Source organism: Hippichthys cyanospilos, chromosome 7 (genome assembly GCF_059441005.1).
Source record: "Hippichthys cyanospilos isolate Australia breed blue-spotted pipefish chromosome 7, RoL_Hcya_1.0, whole genome shotgun sequence".
Classification (NCBI taxonomy): Eukaryota; Metazoa; Chordata; class Actinopteri; order Syngnathiformes; family Syngnathidae; genus Hippichthys; species Hippichthys cyanospilos.
The window spans coordinates 23,561,454-23,580,732 of NC_142375.1; the positions used below are offsets into that span (position 1 = coordinate 23,561,454).

Sequence of the window (19,279 nt, forward strand, 5' to 3'; positions counted from 1 at the left end):
GTCAAAGTGGACACGGCTACGATTCTTCCGCGAAGACGACAAAGCGCATCCCGAAAAACAACAAGCGGAAGCCGATCCTACTTGCGAGGACGCCCGTTGAACCCGGCTCGACCGTCGGAAAGGACGAGCCCGGCCTAACCCCGACCCGTACTCGAAAACGGAGTACGGGGAGCGCGTCGCCGCCCGCTTCCCGATCTTCTTCTCCCCCGCGTCCCCCTGAGCCGTTTGGGGTTTTTCAGACAAGGACGAGTGCAGCGAGAACAACGGCGGCTGCCAGCACGAGTGCGTCAACACGCTGGGCTCGTACGTGTGCCAGTGCCGCCACGGATTCGTGCCGCACGACAACAAGCACGACTGCAAGGAAGGTGGGCCGCGTTCCCCCCCCCCGCGCGCTTTCGTCCCCCCGTCCTTCCCGCTGGCTTTCATGCGTCTCCGGCGTAGCCGAGTGCGAGCACGAGATCCGCAGCCCCGGCGGCAGCCTGAGCAGCCCCAACTGGCCCGACAAGTACCCCAGCCGCAAGGAGTGCACCTGGGACATCACGGCCACGCCGGGACACCGCGTCACCATCGTAAGATGACCTCTTTTACTTTTGCCCCGCAAAAAAATCTCATTGCGCGCCAAAAACGGATTTTGACGTCTTTTCAAAAATCCCGTTCAATCCCTAAAATGGAATTTTAGGGGGTTTTTTTGTTTTTGTTTTGTTTTTTAACAGTCCACACCACTGGATTAGAAGCGACATATTTTATTTGACGTGTTTGCTTCCGTTAAGGTTTTCCTCATCCCGCTCAGGACTAGATCAAAGGTGCACATTTGTGGAATGGGGCTAAAACGTGTGCGGTGTGTTCATGGCATTGAAAAAAGCCTGGGGTTACTTTCCCCATCTGCTTCCTTCACACACACACACACACACACACACACACACACACACACGCAGTGTTGTGCGTGTGTGCATTTAGCCCGCACGTGTGCACACGGGCATGTGCTAAAAGCCCTAACAAACATTTTATGTGTCTGCAGCCTAAAATGGCTAGCTCAAGTCAAATAGAAATAATAATAATATTACGTTCATGAAGTATCATTTAGTTAAGAAACAAAACAATGTTTTGAATTCAATTTGTCTTATTTTCCAGTTAGCGCAGCCGCGTGCAGACATTTTGGTTCCGAGGTTTCCTTGTCGCTTATAACTTGTGTGCGCACTTGTAGCACGCTCCCCCCTGCTGGTTCGGAGTGTTTTTTTTTTCACGTGGCTCGCTTGTGCTGGGTGGTGTGCAAGGCGGATGCGCGGGAGGCCTACTTTGAAACACTCGCCCTAGCTTTAAACTTTAAATGCTAAAACCCTTCAAATCTTCCGTTGAAAGCCTAAGTGTACTTTGAAATCCAATCATACTACAAACCCTACTTGGTTACCCTCACTCTAATTTAAAACTTCACGTTTAAACCCTTAATACGATTCTAAATACCAAACCCTAGTTTGAAATGCTACCTTGAAGCCCTAGCTCTGGTTTGAAACCTTCCCTCAAATTTAACTCCCTACTTTGAAACCCTAACCCAAGTTTGACACAGTACTTTGAAAAGTCACTGTAGGGCGTTGAGGCCATTTTAAAACCCAAACCCTAATTTATACCCTACTTCAAACCCCTAAAACCGGTTTCAACCCCACTTTGAAACCCTAAATCTGATATAAAACTTTCTTTTGAAACCCTAATTTAACACCCTACTTTGAAACCCTCATCCAGTTTGACAACTCTGCTTTGAAACCCTACTTTGAAAACCTTACCAGAGTTCCAACCCTACTTTAAAACCCTCATAATTCAACACCCTACTTTGAAATCTTAACCCCTGCGTAAAAGCCTACTTTGAAAGCCAAACTCGTTTAAAACCCTCCCTCAAATATAACATCCTACCTTGAAAACCTAACACTAGTTTGACAGACTCACTCTCAAAAAGTAGGGTATTAAGCCTACTTTAAAACGACCCAACTTTGAAACCAAACCCTAAATCCAATATAAAACTTGATTTAGAAACCCCAATTGAACACCCTACTTTGACAACTCTGCTTTGAAACCCTAAGTTCCGTTTGAAACCCTACTTTCAAACTCAAATTAGAAACCATAATTTCCAATTCGCCCTGCCATGGTTTTATGGTTTTGAAACCCTACTTTAAAACCCTCGTCCCGAAACCCTCACCCCAGTTTAGCAACCCCTGCTTTTGAGACGCCGACAGCGGATCCTAATTTGCAACCTCGACCCTCGTTTAAAACCCGCACGCAATTGAACGCCACACTTGGAAAGCGCCACCCAATTTCAAAGCGCCCCAAAGCTTTTGGGGGGAACGTTGCGCTGAAATGCAAAGTGACGTTGGCAGACGTTCAGCGAGTTCGAGATCGAGCAGCACCAGGAGTGCGCCTACGACCACCTGGAGGCCTTCGACGGCGACGGCGACGCGGCGGCCATCTTGGGCCGCTTGTGCGGCAGTAAGCTTCCGGAGCCGCTGGTGTCCACCGCCAACCGGATGTACCTCCGCTTCATCTCCGACGCCTCCGTGCAGCGGAAGGGCTTCCAGGCCACTCACGCCACCGGTGCGAGCGCTTTTCTTTTCTTTTTTTTTTTTTTTCCAACGATGTATATGTATATGATACAAGATGTATATATTTCAAATTCCAACAACAAAGACCAATTTTTTGGGCTCGTGCGATGTCTCCATCTAGTGGCGAACATCGAAAGCGCGCAAGCCTGAAGAGCAGCGGCGCCCAAAGCTTTTCAACGCCAACAATCTTTAAAAAAAAAAAAAAGAAAGAAAGAAAAAGAAAAAGATCGTGTATTGTTAGGCATAAAAAAATCAATTTATGGCATTAAAAAAAACAAAAACGGGCGGAGAGGAAATGAATAGACGAATTATTTGTTCTTTGCGAGATTCGAACCGGCGTCACCTGTGATGAAGCCAATGGTCCAATCCACCGAGTTACCTAATGGCACGCTATTCAGGAGCGTCCATTCTAAGAAAACCTGTATAAACGTATTTTTCCAGAAGTATAGTAAGGCGTTATTTATTTTTGTGTAATTTAGTTGTTACATTATAATTCGTGTACCTCCCTCCCCCCCTCCCTCCCGGCGCTGTGCGCAGAGTGCGGCGGTCGGCTGAAGGCGGACGCCCGCCACAAGAACTTGTACTCGCACGCCCAGTTCGGGGACAACAACTACCCGGGACACAGCGACTGCGAGTGGCTGCTGACGGCCGAGCGAGGCTACGGCATCGAGCTCGGCTTCGTCACCTTCGAGGTGGAGGAGGAGGCCGACTGCGGCTACGACTTCATCGAGCTCTACGACGGCTACGACGCCGGCTCGCGCAGGCTCGGCCGATTCTGCGGCTCGGGGGTGAGCGAGCGAGCGAGCGGGCGCGGCCAGCGCCATACGCCGGCGCGCGGGGACGCTTCCCCGCACTTTTGTCGTCGGGGCTACCCTTTTAAGTCCCGGTGCGCTCGGGCCAGGACGTCTGGCGTGACCGGATCAAAGTCAAGTACCCCAGCCGCAAAATGGACACAAATGAATGGACTGGCCCTAAAGAGCTTGTACTATATACCTCATAGTACTCTCAGGAAAAAGATATCTTTTAAATAAGGGGTTCCCTAATCCTTGCAAAAATATGATTTTTGTTTTTTAATATTCCCCTGAGACTCACCCTATTCATCTGTGTCCACGGTAGTGGACATCTTTTTTGGCCTTTCCGACGATGCCTCGCGTGTCTGGATGGGAGGCGATTCACTTTCTCGTCTTGCGGGGACAAAATGGACACAACGGTGGACACAAATGAATAGGACGCTGGTTCCCTAGGCCTTACGAAGGAATTTTCTTTTTAATAGCCTCATGAGACAGCCTTTTCATTTGTGTCCACTTGAGTGAACGTTTATTTTTTCAATTCAATTTGCTGTCTTGTTGAGACGAAACGGACACAACGGTGGACGTAAACGAATATGGGGACATAAACGCATTTTTTTTCAAGTAAAATGATGTTAACCTGTGCGATGTTTTTTTCCCTCCCGTCAGCCCCGGGAAGAAATCTACTCGCCCGGCGACGCCTTGTTGATCCGTTTCCATAGCGACGACACCATCAGCAAGAAGGGCTTCCACATCCGCTACTCCAGCGCCAAGTTCCAGGAGAATCTTCATGCCAGGAAATGACAAAAAAAAAAAAGATGGAGATACCTCCTCCAGGAAAAAAAAAAACAGAGTGGGATTATGACGAGATTTCCTGACTTTTGTCTTGGACGTCAAATTAGCTCGTTGGAACTGAAGAACTTGGGAAAAAAGGAGGAAACTGCGTCCAAAGTGTACAGGTCATCACAAGACTGATATCATTTTTTTTTGTCCCCATCTACCGCTTCCTTAAATGACATTTACACGTGTGTATAAATGACACTGGGAAAATATGGCTGAACCAATGAAATATAGCACACTGGCAGTGTGCACCTCCACTCCTGTCCTCTTGATGGCGATAGTGCGCATTACAAAGCGGGTGCCAACTGCCACCTGCTGCAAGCCGCCCAAAAAAACAAAAACTAAATGTAATATGTTGTTAGTTCTGTACATGTACGTAATCATTTTAAAGGGACTGTGTGTAAGATTTGGCAACATCTGGTAGAACAAAAAAAAAACACGTTCTACTACAACTAATATATATATATATATATCTATACATTTTTGGCCGCCATCTTTGTGCTACACCTTATGGAAACGCCGTAATGCACGTGCGTCAATCATTCGACCACTAGATGTCGCCAAATCTTACAAATTGTCTCACTAGCAAAGTGCAATGAAAGTAAAGCAGCGTTCACATTTTAACGAGCGAGATGAATTCTTTCGTCTTTTTTTTCCGGTGGATATGAGAAAGGCAAGGAGACGTTCCCATTGGTGCTACAGGAACTACGTTTAAATGCTTTTGGATATTCAAAGGAAACAATAAAAAGTTGATTTTGTGTAGTACGTGAGGAGGAGTATTCGGGCAACACTACAAAAAACGGCACACACGAGTTCACTTTTATTTGTGTAAAATTATGTAAAAAGACCGCTCATTGAGTTCCTTTTTTTTTTTTTTTTTTAAAGATAACTGATTATTGACTTGGAATGATTAGAATGCTTTCAATGAAATTGAACCGGAATATCAAACATTTTTCCCTGGAAAATGCAAATTAATTTACGTCTAACTGCAATAAGTAGATTTTTTTAAATAAATGTTAATAAAAAAACATCTTTGTCGCAGCCCATATTTACATGAATTTATTTGCATCACAATTTTTTTCTACTCATTAAACAAAAAAAAAGCCCTCATAATTATCATTTTAACTTTCCTTTGTAATGCTTTTTTCTTATACTGTAAATAATAAATAAAAATAATCGCCCGCTCAAAATGGTTTCATCAAATTTTTGACTTATCGATTGCACTTGCGTAACATTGGCTCTTCCACGTCTATCGCCGTCAATGGCAGCGAAGGCGTTAAAAAATATCCTAAACGTTCATTTATGACTTTATGCGAGTTGATTAGCTGAATTTCCTTTTTGAGGTCATTCCTCTCCATCCTGCAAGTTCACTTTTCAAAATGAAGACTTTTTCAAAACATTTATGATGAAAAAAATCAAACTTTTTCACGGAAAACAACTTCATTCTCGCAATATTTGATTTTGTGTAGCCCAATACTCCTCTTTGTGCCATTTTGCAGCTGTTTCCATGACGTTTTTTTTCTGTTACAGGATGATTATATCTCATATATAAAGCGCGTGTGTATGTGAAGTATTTTCAAAGCGGAATCATGAGAAATCGCCCTTACGTGCCAAGATGGAAAGTCATCCCCATCCAATGTGTTTTATGATGAGAATTATTGTTACGAGTCCACGTTTGTGTCCGTGACGCCGACCTGTCCTACACGTCCTCTGCTTCATTAAAGTACACACAGGTTGAAAAGAGCCGATAGTGTATCACTGACCTTTTTTGGGGCCTGACGGGGAGACGAAATGGATACCCGAGGAGGCATGTGCTTGCTCATCGCTATGAAACTATGAAAAAAGCATTAGTTACAAGTACAATACACGGAAAGGCGATATAAAAAAAAATGACACCAAATTAAAACAAAACAAAACAGGAAAAACATTGATTTGGGGTTAATCTAGGGTTGGGGAAGGGGAAAAAAGTCGACCAAATCGGGTTAGCCCACTTTTAAAAATATCCACCTCCAATCTGTGATGGAAAAATGTTTGTGCCACCGTTTTCTACATGGACCTTTCTTACTGAAGTACACAGATGACAAAAAAACAGGAAGTTCTTGACGTGAAAACTGTTGAAGCATTGACTCGAAGAGACGTTAACCCCGGGGTGTCCGGGGATTTTCACACCCGGTGGTTTTGGGGTCTCAACGTGAAAAATTTCTATTGCACCCTCTTTGTGAGTTGCCGTGGGAAGGATTAATGCAAAAAAAAAAAAAAAAGGGAATAAATGGATGATTAAAGAAATTGGGTTTTCAATAATGTCCAAAATGGACATATTTTGAATGGCAGTAAATGAGCCCGACATGGGCTAAATTTGACATCTGCAGGGTGGACCTCTGGACCTCCCATTTGCAAGCATTTAGAAGAGACGCCAGGACAGCATATTGACATGCTTTGACAATCTATGCAATATTTTAGCCTTCTAGTGTTTTTTTTTTAATACACTTTTTCTTTGATAACACATCAAAAACATCTAAAAAGGTTGGGTCAAATTTGCCCCCAGGCGTTAATGTACAGATAACTTTATATATGTGTAAACTGAATGGTAGTTCCTATTTATTGACCCTCAATGCCAATTGCTGGCACGCTAATGCTAATCACGATTGCTAACCGGTTAGCGTAGACAAATTTAGTTGGTAAATTTTATATCTATGTATGTACAGCGTTCATGTAGAATGGTGAGATGAATTCATTTAAAAAAATATTTGATAGTACTGGCCCCGGCGTTTCAAAAACTTGTTTCCATGGAATTTGGTCAATAAACAACACGATTTAAAAAAAAAAATTAAATCCTTAGATAGAAATAGAAAAATCATAAAAACGGAACGTTTTGCAGTGGTCTTTTGGCTATGTAACTTCAAAATATCGATTTCAATTTTTTCCGTTTTTTCAATGTCTTCCTAAGACCCAGCCTATTCATTTGCGTTGTGTCCATTTCGTCTCAGCAAAGTGAATCGAATCCCAGATATGAGACATGACTGGAAAGGCCAGGACGTCCTCGACGAAGGACATTCGGACTTAGTAAGGACGCTCCAATGAGTCACAAGTTACAGACCCCGAAAAACCTCGAAGCTCTCCCGGCTGACCTTTGACCCGAGTTACCAGAAAACAATTCTTCTGCCGAGGCGTAAAGATGGAAACCGTTTTGTCCAAACCTGCTTTTTTTTTTTTTTTTGGTCACATAGCATCTTTAATACCACCGTTATAATAATGAAGATATCAAAAGTATGGAGTATACATTACATGGGTTGCATTGCCCCGGAGCCCATTTCTAATCTTTCCTTTTCCCGCCTTTTCTTCTTCATGCGGCGGTCTCCAAATTGTGCTGATCCGCTGAGCCTTTTTGTTCGGGAAGAAGAAGACGGAATTGGACGTGAGGTGATAGAAAACTTGTAGCCTATGCTCTACTACTTTCCAATACGAGTCCCCGAAAAAAGTCTTCTGTGACGTCTCCTGCCCTTTCCTTAATATTATTCGTACGATTTGATTTTCTTGCTTTGTTTGCAGTCAGGTTCTTGTCGACGCTGCGAGGAACAGTCAGTGGGAGCCGCGCCCGTTTTTGTTCCTTGCTAACAGTCCCGCTAAAAGTCTCGGGGGTCCCAAAAGCGCGCGGATGCGTGAGACGCCAGAAGAAAAAACAAAGAGAAGCCAGCCCAAAAGAAAGCGCCGCGGCGGTTCTACACACTGGTGATGGAGGCCAGGCAGTTGGCGGGCTTCTGGAGCTTGTCGGGCTGCGGCGGCGCCGGCGTTTCGGGTACGGCGCGGAAGCTGAAGGGTAGCCCCGCCCCGCCCGGGCCCACGAGGTGGCCGGGGCTCAGCGCCGGGTTCTGCCGCCTATTGCTCTCCACGATGCTGGAGGTGTTGGACGCCAGGCTTTCGCGGGTCCTGGAACAGGGAGACGGGACCGGGTTAGCGGACGCCATCCGTGAACGGCCTTGGTTTTCAAACGGGCGCGCCTGAGATTTAGGCGTTCGGATTCTGACCGTCCCTGAGCAAAAACATCGCCGTAAAAGAATCAGATTACGTTTTTTTTCATTCGTAGCTTTCGCTTTTACTTTTCCATGCATCAGGAATCATTTACAAGTCCGCGGGAGCGATAATATTTATTTTGTCGATTTCACGTAAGTTTACTTTAGTTTAGTTTAGGGTCGGGCAAAGCGCTTCCCGGGCGACGTGGTTGCTACCGTCGGTGCTAACGACACGCTAACGGCGCTAACGTCAGACGCGACAGCACAAAGCGCTCCGTTCCATATGGATTTTTATGTGAATTTGTACAACGTCGGCCGCAGCCAATAATCTACCGCGTCCTAAGGACGGTAAGAGAGAAATACCAGAATTTGAGCCTGAAATGAAGGGGGCGTCTTATATTTGGGGAAGGAGGGTATTTGTAATCCTGCGATCGCACGGCATTTTGTTCGTTGCCGTTCAAGTGGAATAGGCCCCCGCCTAATCACAAACAAGGGGAGGGCGGCGGCATGCAAAAATAAACTATTGAAAGCAGCCGCGGTCCGTTTTGGATGATTGGAGGGTTTCGGATGATACCTGGGCGAGTTGAATCCGCTGTCCACGGTGACGCTGCTACTGTCCATGCTGTCCAAGCGCGCCGAGTGGGCCGACTTCTGGCTGCTGTTGTTCTCCGTCTCCTTGGGTCTGAGTAAGGTCAGATTGGTCTCCAGTTTGCGCTGCAGATCATGCTCCTTCTCCCGTTGCAGTAGCCACTTGATGGTCCCTTCCCCGCCGCCGCCGCCGGCGGTGCCGCCGCCGCCGCCGCCGCCGTTCCCGCCGGCTTCCCGACGGTCCTTGGCATCCTCCGCCTCGGCCGAGTCTTTGTGCGAGTCGTCCCCCGCCTCCTCCTCGTCCTCGTCGTCCGAGACGTTGTAGTAGTCAAAGGAGGCGGGCGGGACGGCGGGCTCCAAGCAGCCCTGCGAGAGCGCCGGCGGGGCCGAGGAGGCGGCGGGATTGGAAGGCTGCTGGGGCTCAGGATTGTCGAGGGCCTCTGTGGATTTGGCGTGCGAGGCTTTGCGCAAGGTGCCGGACTTGGAGTAGCCGCCGTCCGCGTAGCCCGCCGACAAGGCATCGTGTGGGGGTTTGAACAAGGTGTCCTTGCTGAAGATCTCCTTCCTCTTGATGGACAAGCTCCCGCCGCCCCCGCCGGGGTCCACGTTATGTTGGCGCGGCGTCAGGCGGGCCGTCGGCGCCGGCTCCGGCGTCTGGCTGGGCGTCATCCGCAGCGGGCCGCCGGCGCTCTGCCCCTTTGCCGCCGAGGGCTCCTCCTTGTACTCCGTCTTGCGCGGGGAGGCCAGGCGAGGCGTCTGGCGGTCGGCCGGGGAGCCCTTTCGGCGTCCCCCCGACGAGGTCAGGGTGTCGTACTCCGATTTTGCCTGAGGCGAGGGGGCGGTTAGGATCGTTTCGTTCGACGTATTGCACTGGAAGTACTCGTCGGCCGAGGGCTTGGGGGAAAGCCCCATCAGCTCGCCGTACGTGGGCAGGCTGTCCCTGCTCTTGTTCCTCTCGGCCGGCCTGGGCTCGTCGGCGCCCCCTTTGCCCAAGTCGGGCACGTTGAAGTCCGAGTGGAACTTGGCGGCGGAGAACACCATCCTGGAGTAGTGGCCCGACTTCTGCGTGGCGCGCAGGGTGCCGTCGTCCGTGTAGTAGTGGCCGCGCTCGTCCGGCCCCGCCTCGAAGTCTCGGGGCGGGCCGAGCGACGACGGCCCCTTGAGGGAGTTGTCCATGGAGCGCGAGCGCTCCTTGGCTTGGTCCGAGCGGTCGTGGCGCGACTTGCGGTCCTGATTGTGACTGTGGCTCCTCTGCACCCTGGACTGGCAGGTGCCGCGAGAGGGCTCGGGGAAGGGCATCTCCGTCCTCCTCTTGGCCAGCTCCCCGGACACGTCCCACTCGGGCGTGACGGGGCAGTACGACTCGGTGATGTTGGGGTTGCTGTGGACCAGGTAGGTGGCGCCGCCGCTGCGCCGGCGCTCCAGCGTGTACATGGCCTCCCGAGGGGAGCGCACCAAGGAGTGGCTGAAGAAGCGGTAATCCCTTTCCATGAAAAGGAGATCCCAGTTGGAACCTTCGGAAGGCTCCCCCCGGGAGGTCCGCGGCTTGCTGTGCGAGCGAGACTTACCGTGCGGGGCCCGCCGGTGGCCGCGGCCCCGTCGGCTGCGGGCGCTGTGCTGCGCCGACGAGCCCGCCTTGTGTTTCTGCGCCCGCTCTTCCTCTAGCCGCTTCATCACGGCCGTGTGCCTGGCCACGTTCTCCACCGTGAGGTCGGGGTTGATCCGCCGGATGATCTCCATCTCGATCTCGCGGGGGATGGCCGCCGCCGCCGCCGTCGCCGCCGCCGCCGCCGCGTCCTCGTCGCGGAGCGGCCACTCCTCCGGCGGAAACTGGGCCGAAAACGTGGCCAGCTGCCTCATCTTGTCCTTCTTGAAGCTCAGCCGGAAGAGGCGGAGCCCGAAGCGCTTGGATTGTTTCTCGCCGCTTCCGGCGCCCTCTTTCTTTTTGGTCAGGGTGTCCGTTTTGTAAGGGAAGGAGGGGACGCTTTTGCTCTTGTCCGCCGGATCTTGGGGCTGGAGCGGGAGGGGCGTGACGGGTGGCGGGTAGGGGTAGGACGGCGGTTCCCCGCGGTGCTCCTTGCTCGCCGGAGGTTCGTCCTTGGGGGTCTTGCTCGGCCGGGGCTCGGCCCTCTGCTGCTCCTTCGGCGTTTTGCTCTGGAGCCTGGGCGGCTCCTCGCGTCGGGAATTGTGCGAGTCGCCGGGATTCTTGCGGGAGGGCCTCTCCGACGGGCAGGCGGGCGCGGACGGCGTGACGTTACCGGACTTGGGCGAAGCGCATTGCTGGGCTTGCGGTTGGGGATGCGCCTGTCGCTCCTGCAGCCGGTCGTCCAGGTGGTACCACTTGTTGTTGCTTCGGATGAGGGACGGCGTGATGAAGTAGGTCTGGGGCGTGACGATGAAGTAGCCCTCGGGAGTCGGGTAGATCTTCCTTTCGCGCACCAGCATGTTCAGGGTGTGTCGCAGAACCTCCGAGCTGGGTGTCGGCACGCCTGCCGCCAAAACACACGAGGCGCTTTTTAAGAAGGACGTTCTCGCAAAGGCCCGTCGCCAAAACCGCCGCGGCCAGCCCTCGTCGCGTTCGAGTCGGGCAGGTTCGCCGCCCGTTTTTCGGATATCGATAATACCGGCGACGAACGGCCTGTTCGTATGCGTTACTTCTGCTGATACAAAGTTGCCTCCCCGCCGTCTGTTTTTTTGTCGACGTGTGACAGCCGCTACCCTGAGGGCAACTCCCCTTCTGGAGAGAGCCTCTACCCCGAGGAGCCTTTCCCCACTATGGTGAGGGGACTTCAACGAGAGCGGACGCGAGGGCCAAGCCCGGCTTTTCCAAAGACATTCAATCGCGGGGGATCGGCGTTGCGGTTGGGTACGATGGAGGGGGGTGGCGCTCGGCGCGCGGCGAGTCAACGGCCGCCCACCGCGTTCCGGCGCACTGCATGTTGTGTGTTGTAAACGAAAATTCATTTTGTGCCCGGAAAGAGACACGTGCCCGTTCAGCCTCTGGCCTACAGTCAGGACATCACCGGGCATGGGGGAGACATTTCACGCATCTCATTTATGCACGTGAAATGTTCATGAGGCAAATCCTACTGCGCAGTATTCACAAAATAAACAAAGGATTCATCTATATCCACTCATACTTTGATGGGGGGGAAAACGGACCAGGTAGTTTTCGGGGGGGGGGGGGATCCGTAAACCGTCATTTACACGCGTCATCCAACTTGTCTCGTGCTGCTTTGTTCCTCTCCTGTCTGTCAACTTGTTTGCGGCTGTGGGAGCAGGCGCTCACGCGCACATAAGAACACAACTACGTTTCCTGTTTAGTTGTCATTTCTCGTCCAAGAATAAGCACGCACGTCTCACTTGTCATTTTTGAAGTGCGGCGCATCAGTATACCGCTATCGCTAATGCTAGCTAACGTCGACACGATCGGCTTGTTAGAGTACTGCACCAGCACAAAAGTAATACGCCGGGTTGTGTTTACTAGCGGAGAGTGGCCCCTGGTGGTGAATAAAATACTTCAAACATCAAAATCTAACCACAGATTGGATAGTTCCTTGCTTTTTTTTTGGCTAATGTCATTTTTTTTGTTTTTGCCAAATGCTATTCTACGAGGCGTGGGAGCGGCCGGGCGAGGTCGGGCGTGGAGCGGCTCACCTGGGAAACTGGCAGTGAGGTGCTCCACCAGAGCCTCCTGGCCGACGGGCTTGTGCGCGGCGTTCATGGCCGAGATGGCCAGGCACAGGATCTCGCCCAGCGGGATGAACTGGGACTGGCTGATGGGCGACATGCTGATGGGCGACACGTCACCTGCGGGAGAGCGGGCGAGAGGGAAAGGAAAAGCGTGGCCGGCTGAGTGAGAGAAGCTATGACGTAATGGTCAAACGGCGCTGGCTCCACCTCGTCCTCCCTCCCTCCCTCCCTCCCTCGTCCTCCTGTTTGTGTGCTAGCTGCTGCGGCAAGCTTCCACAATGAGAAGTTGGCACACGGGCGCCACGTGCCGTCGTCGCCTTTGTCCAAGGCAGCGGGCGACGTTGGCCGCCGCATCGCCGGGAGTCAGCTCACCCTCCGCGCCGTAAAACCGCGGCGGGGAACGGTCAGCGGAGCGACGCCGTGACGTCATCTCCTCGTTTCACCCAAGGCCGCTCACGTGCACGCTTTGGAGTAAACACCACGAGGTTTTTTGCGAGGGGGCGGGGGGGTGCACAATAACGCTATTGTTAGCAGCAACATTATAAGGGAGATGAACCCCCGTGCGGCGTTTTGTCCAATGTTTTGATGTTTATATCAAAGGTATTTCGCGACAAAGGATTGAAAGAATACACTCGGGAGCTGAAATTTCAGACAGATTGTTAAAAGTTAAATATCGCACTACCGGGATTGCGCCATCCCTGCGCTAAAATACTGCCCAAAAAAAAAAAAAAGACCCAAAAATGGTTCAAATGTACACATCAAAGGCATTTCACAACAAAGGGTAAGGATTGAAAGAAGACACTAGATAGCTGAAATTTCACCCAGATGATGACATCATGTCAAACGGAAGAAAATGACCCCAAAATGGTCAAAATGAACTCTTGTGCAGTATTTTGTGTAATTTTTTTTTCAAAACAAATGGAAAGCCTTGAAGAAAGACACTGAGAGAGCTGAAATTTCACCCGTGACGACAACGTGTCCAGCATGGCGCCACCACTCACTTTTTACGCTATCGAGAGCGTGAAATCCCTTGGCTAAAATACTGCCAGACTGATGTGGAAGACAATGACCAAAAATGGTCCAAATGAACTCTTGTGCAGTATCTTGTACAATATTCCGATTTTCACATCAAAGGCATTTCACAACAAAGGGCAAGCATTGAAGGAAGGCACTAGGGCACTAGGGAGCTGAAATTTCACCCAGGGCGGAGTCAGGCGGAAAAAAAACAACAGCAAACAAAAGATGCAAAGCCGTTACGAAAACAAAAACAAGCATGGAAACTTACAACAAAAGAAGTGGAAAAAAACAAAGAGAAACAAACAAGAAACACAAACACATTAAACAGCGCGAGCTAGCTATGTTTGTCAAACAATACAAATCCAAATGAATTGATAGATCATAGGTTATTATGGTAGGTTGTGAATTTTTTTTGAGGGGGGGGGCTAATCGACGAATCTGAAGAATATATTTTCCTGAAAAACAAGACATCGTTTCAAAATGACGATGAGGAAAACGCAGACGTAAATTGATCATGGATGTTCGATAGCTGTTTTTACAGAGCGACATGAGTCCTCAACTCTTGAGTGGTTCCCGAGAATATTTAGCGACACAACTAGTCATTTTGAAAAACGGATTTTCCCTCAGCCTAAACAAAATCGCGCGTCGTTTTAAAGAAAAAGACAATTCCCTGAAACAAATGGACATTTTTCTCTCATTCCTAATTTGTGATTGTAAAACTGCTCCAAAAAAAAGGTCAATCCTACTTGTACTATTGGCCGCCATCACTAGTATGGCTACCTGGAAATAGGGCCCCATCCCTAAAAGCGATTTGGCAGCGCAACACCCGGACTTTGTCCGAAAATCTGCCGAAATGGAGTTTTTCCAAAGTTATTTCCCGAGGTCTCGTTTTGAAAACAAACACGTCCACAAACGGGCAATTACGCGACTTGAAATTTGGACAAGTTCAAGTTCGACTGGGTGTCCGAGTACAGTCATCGGTTCTCCAAACGACTCATTGGCTAAATGCTTTGGAGGCCAGTCGTTTTGCAACGATCGTTCGTTCTCATTTGGGTTCCCGCCTGTTTCGTTTCAACGCTCATCAAAGTCCAAATTCCCTAAACCCTTTTTCATCCAGTTTCTTGTTTGCTGAGTGGGGTGAACGGAAACGGACGGACCCTTTTTTCTGTGTGCGTGTGTGTGGGGGGGGGCAGTGGTGACGCGACACTCACCTGACGCCCGAAAACTCGGCGGGGACGGCGAGAAATGGGGCGGGGGAGGGGGAGGAAGGTGCTGCTTCTGCACACGGACGTCTTTCTCCGAGCCGGCCCAGGCCCGCCGCGCCGAGCGGTTCTTCTTCATCGTGACCCCCTTGTTTTTTCCGGGGAGGGGGAGGGAGGGGGGGGGGGGTGCAGAAGGGGAGGGGGACCGACCTCAGGGGCTCAGCGCCTCCCCCGCATGGGTAGCGAGGGTCCCGCTAGAGCGATGGCACCGCGGACATGGCAGGAAGAAGCGGCGTGGCGTGCGTCTCATTGACGAACGGCGGCGCGGTGGCGGCGGCGGTGGCGGCGGCTCGCGGCGGGCTCCCTCCCGGGAGGCATCACCCGGCCACCATTTGCATGCGCGGGGAGCCACATTACGCTCCGCTGCGGGGCGGGGGAGGCGCGGGGGAGAGGGGCGAGCTGAGGGGAGGCGGGAGGTGAAACGGGGTAAATATAATAAAAAGAGAAAGGGTGGAGGGGGCGTGGGGAGGTGGGGAAAGGGGGGGGGGGCGTCCTTTTCACGATCGCTCCTTTCCCATGGAGGCCCGACGGTGGCTCGGCGTCGTCCGGAAAAGCCGCCGAAAATCCCGCGGCCCGATCAGCCCAACGGTAGTACGGCGAGCGGCGGGGACGCCACCTTCACCTCCATCTTTATCCCCGTCGAGCGCCGCCGCACACACGCGCAGACACCCCCGTCGTCCTTCTTCTCCCGTGTTTTTTTTTTTAGCTCTCCGCCCCTGACAAACGCGAGTAAAGGGCGGGGAGGGAGATGGAAACAAAACAGGCCAAAAATGGGGGGGGCGTAGAAAGAAATCAAGTCAAGAATAGGCATCCAGCATCCATGGCGGCGGCGGCGGCGATCCGTTAGCCGTAGCATCCATTCATTAACGCAGGGGTGGGTGGAAGGGGGGGGGGGGCGTGTGTGAGAGTCGGGGAGGGCGGGCGGTGGCGGCGGTGGGGGGCAAACTCCAGTCAACGGCTCCTCTTCCCGCCGCTAATGCTGCAGCTGCTCCCAGCACCTCCAGGAAGGGTGTGTGTGCGTGGAGTGTGTGTGAGCATGCGTCGGGGGGGGGGAGTTGGGGGGGTTCGTGGAAAAAAAAAAAATCACCCCTTAAATGAAGTCAGCTGACTGCATCCTCACCTTGGTTACTTTTTGGTCAAGAGGGGGTGCACACAACATGGCACAAGTGTCGTGATGGGGGGGGGGTGAAAATGTGTGTGGGGGGGGGTCTTGTGGTGTCACATCCAATCTGCTCTAGTTCAGTGACACTAAAAAAAGAGAAAAGATGAGGAGGAAAAGGGAACAAGGGAAAAAAGGGGGGGTACTACCACGCCAGCCATTTTATTCCTCAGTAGTGCTGCAACAGCCTTTGTTGCCATGACGACGCAAGCCGATGAGCTCATAGATGTTACCTCGCAGAGCACCCGCCAAAGCCCCCCCCCCCCCCCCCCCCCCCTCCGCCCCCCCCTTAAAGTGGCAGTTGCTCACAATGGGAGATGGGGAAGATGTCATACGTCATGTGACTGCTTTATTGATTCGGCTTCATTGGTATTCACTTCATAGGTAAGCACTGGCAGCACGGTGGACCAAGCGGTTGCTAGTACTGCCGTGGCAGGTTCTGGGTTCAAATCCCTTTGGTTTCCCTTTGGCCCTCTTTGAAAAATGGGTGTCAGTCACGTCCATTGAAAAGTCCAAATTACCTTCAAGGTTTACGCTTTTTTCTCCACTCTTTGATGTTTTTTGGCTTGAAAAAAAAATCGATAAGCTTTGTTGAAGATTCTGAATTCCTTATGCTAGCTGCAAAAATGTTTAAATGTCACGAGAAAATATTGAAGTCTTTCCAAAATTGGCGCCATTTGAAAAAAAAGGGTGCCAGTCACATCCGTTGAAGCGTAAAAAATTAACATGAATGATTTTGCTTTGTTCACCACTCTTTGGTGTCTTTGATGTTTTGCTAAAAAACATTTGCCTTGTTTGTTACAAGCAAAAACAGCTAGCTACGCTTTGTTGAAGATTCTAAATGAATTAAAAAAAATTAGGAGAACTCATTGATGTGTCTTTGATGTTTTTTAAATATGCGTTTTTGGTGCTGTTTGCAAAATGTGTGTCACTTACATACATTGAAAATTCAAAATTGGCTTCAATGTTTAATGTTTGCTACTCTTGGGTGTCTTTGATGTTTACGCTTGGTTCTGATGTTTTCACAAAAAATATTTTTACTTGGCTTGATGTTTACAAAAAACTATCTCGCTAGCTAAGCGCCATTGAATAGTTTAAATTAATTAAGCCAGGGGGAAAAAAAACAAACATTACGAGAACATCTTGAAGTGTCTTTGATGTTTCTATCAAATGTGCATTTGCCGCTATTTGACAAAAGTGTGTCATCACAGCAGTTGAGTCAAAGTTAGCTTCAATCTGTATGATTTGTTCGCTTTTCTCACTATTTTCATGTGTCGTTGATGTTTTAACAAAAATATCCTTGTTTGACTCTCTAAAAAAACAAACAAACATGTAAGTAAGCCTTGGTGATGTTTCGTTCTGAATTATGCCGGGCAAAAATCAAAAACACTATCATTTACGAGAACCATCAAAGTGTTTTCGGTGTTGCTTTGGCTCTACGTTAGCAAAAGTTTGGTGTCTTTGATGTTTTAATTGAAATGCTTGGATTTTTGATTAGGGCATTTAATATAAAAAAAAAAATCTGAACCTAAATGGACACCGGCTGCTTAAAAGGCTTAAAGCGCCACAAGGTAGAAGCTAATTAGCATTAGCATTTAGCTCGCATCTCTTCTTGATTTGAGCTCATCGACACCCAAAAATAACAGTCTAAGAGAAGCTCGTATCTCAAAACGCGGGACTTTCTGCCCTCTGGCCAAACCTTTACGAGACCCGGTATCAACTTGGACGGAAAGACGGGTGGAAAACAAACGTTTCCCGTCATTCTATGGCGAGTCGCGCCCTTTCCTTCCAGGCGGCTAACGCTGGGAATTGGCCGTGCGTTTCCTTCCTGCTGGCCCAATTGTGTATCCAGGGGCTACCATGAGCCCCAACTAATGGGATTTTATGCTCGCTGCTAAAAAGCCTTTGACGGAAAACACACAACTTCTAATCCGCCGCTTTAAAGGAGCGCTGGGAATCACAGCGAGACATCGGATCGTCTCGAGCATACTTTGAATCCGGCTGGCTTCACAAAACAAAATTAGCTCGGGCGATACTAGAAAAATTGGTGACATCGTTGAAATACAGAAGACCAACCGAGAAAAAAAAAAAAAGAGAATTTTTGTAAACATTCGCACGCAGGAATCTCAGGCAGACATCAAATCGTATCAGTAGAGTGAGAGGACACTTTGAATTTAGCTTGCTAAATTAGCGAGGGAGACGCTTGAAAAATTATGAACGCCAAAAAATGTAAAAAATGCAGTCGACGGAGTTGGTCAAACGTCGACGTCATACGACATCAAATCGTATCTCTGTAGTGAGAGGATACTTTGAATTTAGCTAGCTAAATTAGCGAGAGTGATACTTGAAAATATAAGTAAACACAAGCATAAATGGTGCAGCAACAAACATATCTGCAAATTCACCAGCGTATATTCTTTATCCTCTGAAAAATGATTGAATTTGCAGCAAGTCTTTTTGTCTTCTTTTTATACAACTGTTATACTGCCCCTAGCGGTCAAATGTAGACATATCTATAAGTCAAAATATTTTCACCGGGCCGCTGAAAAGCAAATGGCCGGCCGCAAACGCCCCTCGAGCCACACTTTGGACACCACTGTAGGAAGGGAATAAGGGACTCACCTATGGAGGTAATGTGGAATCCCGGCGGTGCCTTCAGGGTCCTTCTGGTCCATCCGTTCCTGAGCACTTGCAGGTGATCTTCCCGACCGCGGATGAGGAGAACATGTTCCTCGAGCCAGCCCAGAAAGAAGACCTCCGCCAAGGCCCGGGTGAGCGCCCGGTTCCAGAAATGTCGCATGTTGGTGGCCTTGAAATCGGCGAACACCCGGTAGCCCGCCGCCGCCGCCGCCGCCGCCGCCGCCGGCGAGGTCTCGTCTCGGCTACGGCCGCTCAACCGCGACAGCACGACGGCCAGCGAGTGCGGGGCGAGCCCCAGCAACTTCTCCCCCATCACCGAAGTTCACGGTCACCTAACGCGGTTCCGAATCGGGTCCATTCTGACACAACTTTTTTGACAAGCTTCTGAGGAACAACTTTGGAAGCGAAGGATTACATTTGAAGAAAAAAACAAACAAACAAACATAAAAAAGACGGTGCTTTTGCCTCAATTTGGGAGCAGGCAAGTGTAGCGCTTTTGTGTGGCGTTCGAGAGTACTCGGAAATTTGTGCATTCCAATCCGAGAAGGCGGCAAAACCGGCGATTAAAAAAATAAAAGAACATTTTAGGTTTTAAACATCCAACCTAATTGGATTTTAAATTATTGAACAAACTAGTAAAATATTTATAGTCAGCTTTTACAAATGTCTCTTTAGTCAAGTTTGAACTTTTTAT

At 49.8% G+C, this 19,279-nt stretch overlaps 2 protein-coding genes across 5 annotated transcripts in view; one reads left to right on the plus strand and one right to left on the minus strand.

Moving 5' to 3' along the window:
- LOC148421684 (dorsal-ventral patterning tolloid-like protein 1) overlaps window positions 1-5,959 on the plus strand; it is a 29,739-nt gene extending 23,780 nt beyond the window's left edge. For all 3 annotated transcript variants that reach the window (XM_088418652.1, XM_088418651.1, XM_088418653.1), the window contains 5 exons: window positions 240-365; window positions 442-569; window positions 2,367-2,580; window positions 3,126-3,376; window positions 4,046-5,959. In XM_088418652.1, the coding sequence (XP_088274778.1) occupies window positions 240-365; window positions 442-569; window positions 2,367-2,580; window positions 3,126-3,376; window positions 4,046-4,180 (854 nt within the window). In that variant the 3' untranslated portion in view covers window positions 4,181-5,959. The remainder of the gene's footprint in view (window positions 1-239; window positions 366-441; window positions 570-2,366; window positions 2,581-3,125; window positions 3,377-4,045) is intronic.
- Window positions 5,099-19,054, minus strand: stox2a (storkhead box 2a). Of its 2 annotated transcripts, none has more exons than XM_088418649.1 (4): window positions 18,568-19,054; window positions 12,472-12,624; window positions 8,801-11,303; window positions 5,099-8,143 (listed from the first exon to the last, which is right to left on the minus strand). In XM_088418649.1, the coding sequence occupies exons 1-4, from the start codon at window positions 18,896-18,898 to the stop codon at window positions 7,936-7,938; spliced, it is 3,195 nt and encodes a 1,064-aa protein (XP_088274775.1). In that variant the 5' UTR covers window positions 18,899-19,054; the 3' UTR covers window positions 5,099-7,935. The 2 variants fall into 2 exon arrangements, with proteins under 2 accessions (XP_088274775.1, XP_088274776.1); XM_088418650.1 differs by lacking the exon at window positions 18,568-19,054 and adding an exon at window positions 14,736-15,681 and having other exon boundaries at window positions 5,100-8,143.
- Window positions 19,055-19,279: the final 225 nt, after the last annotated feature.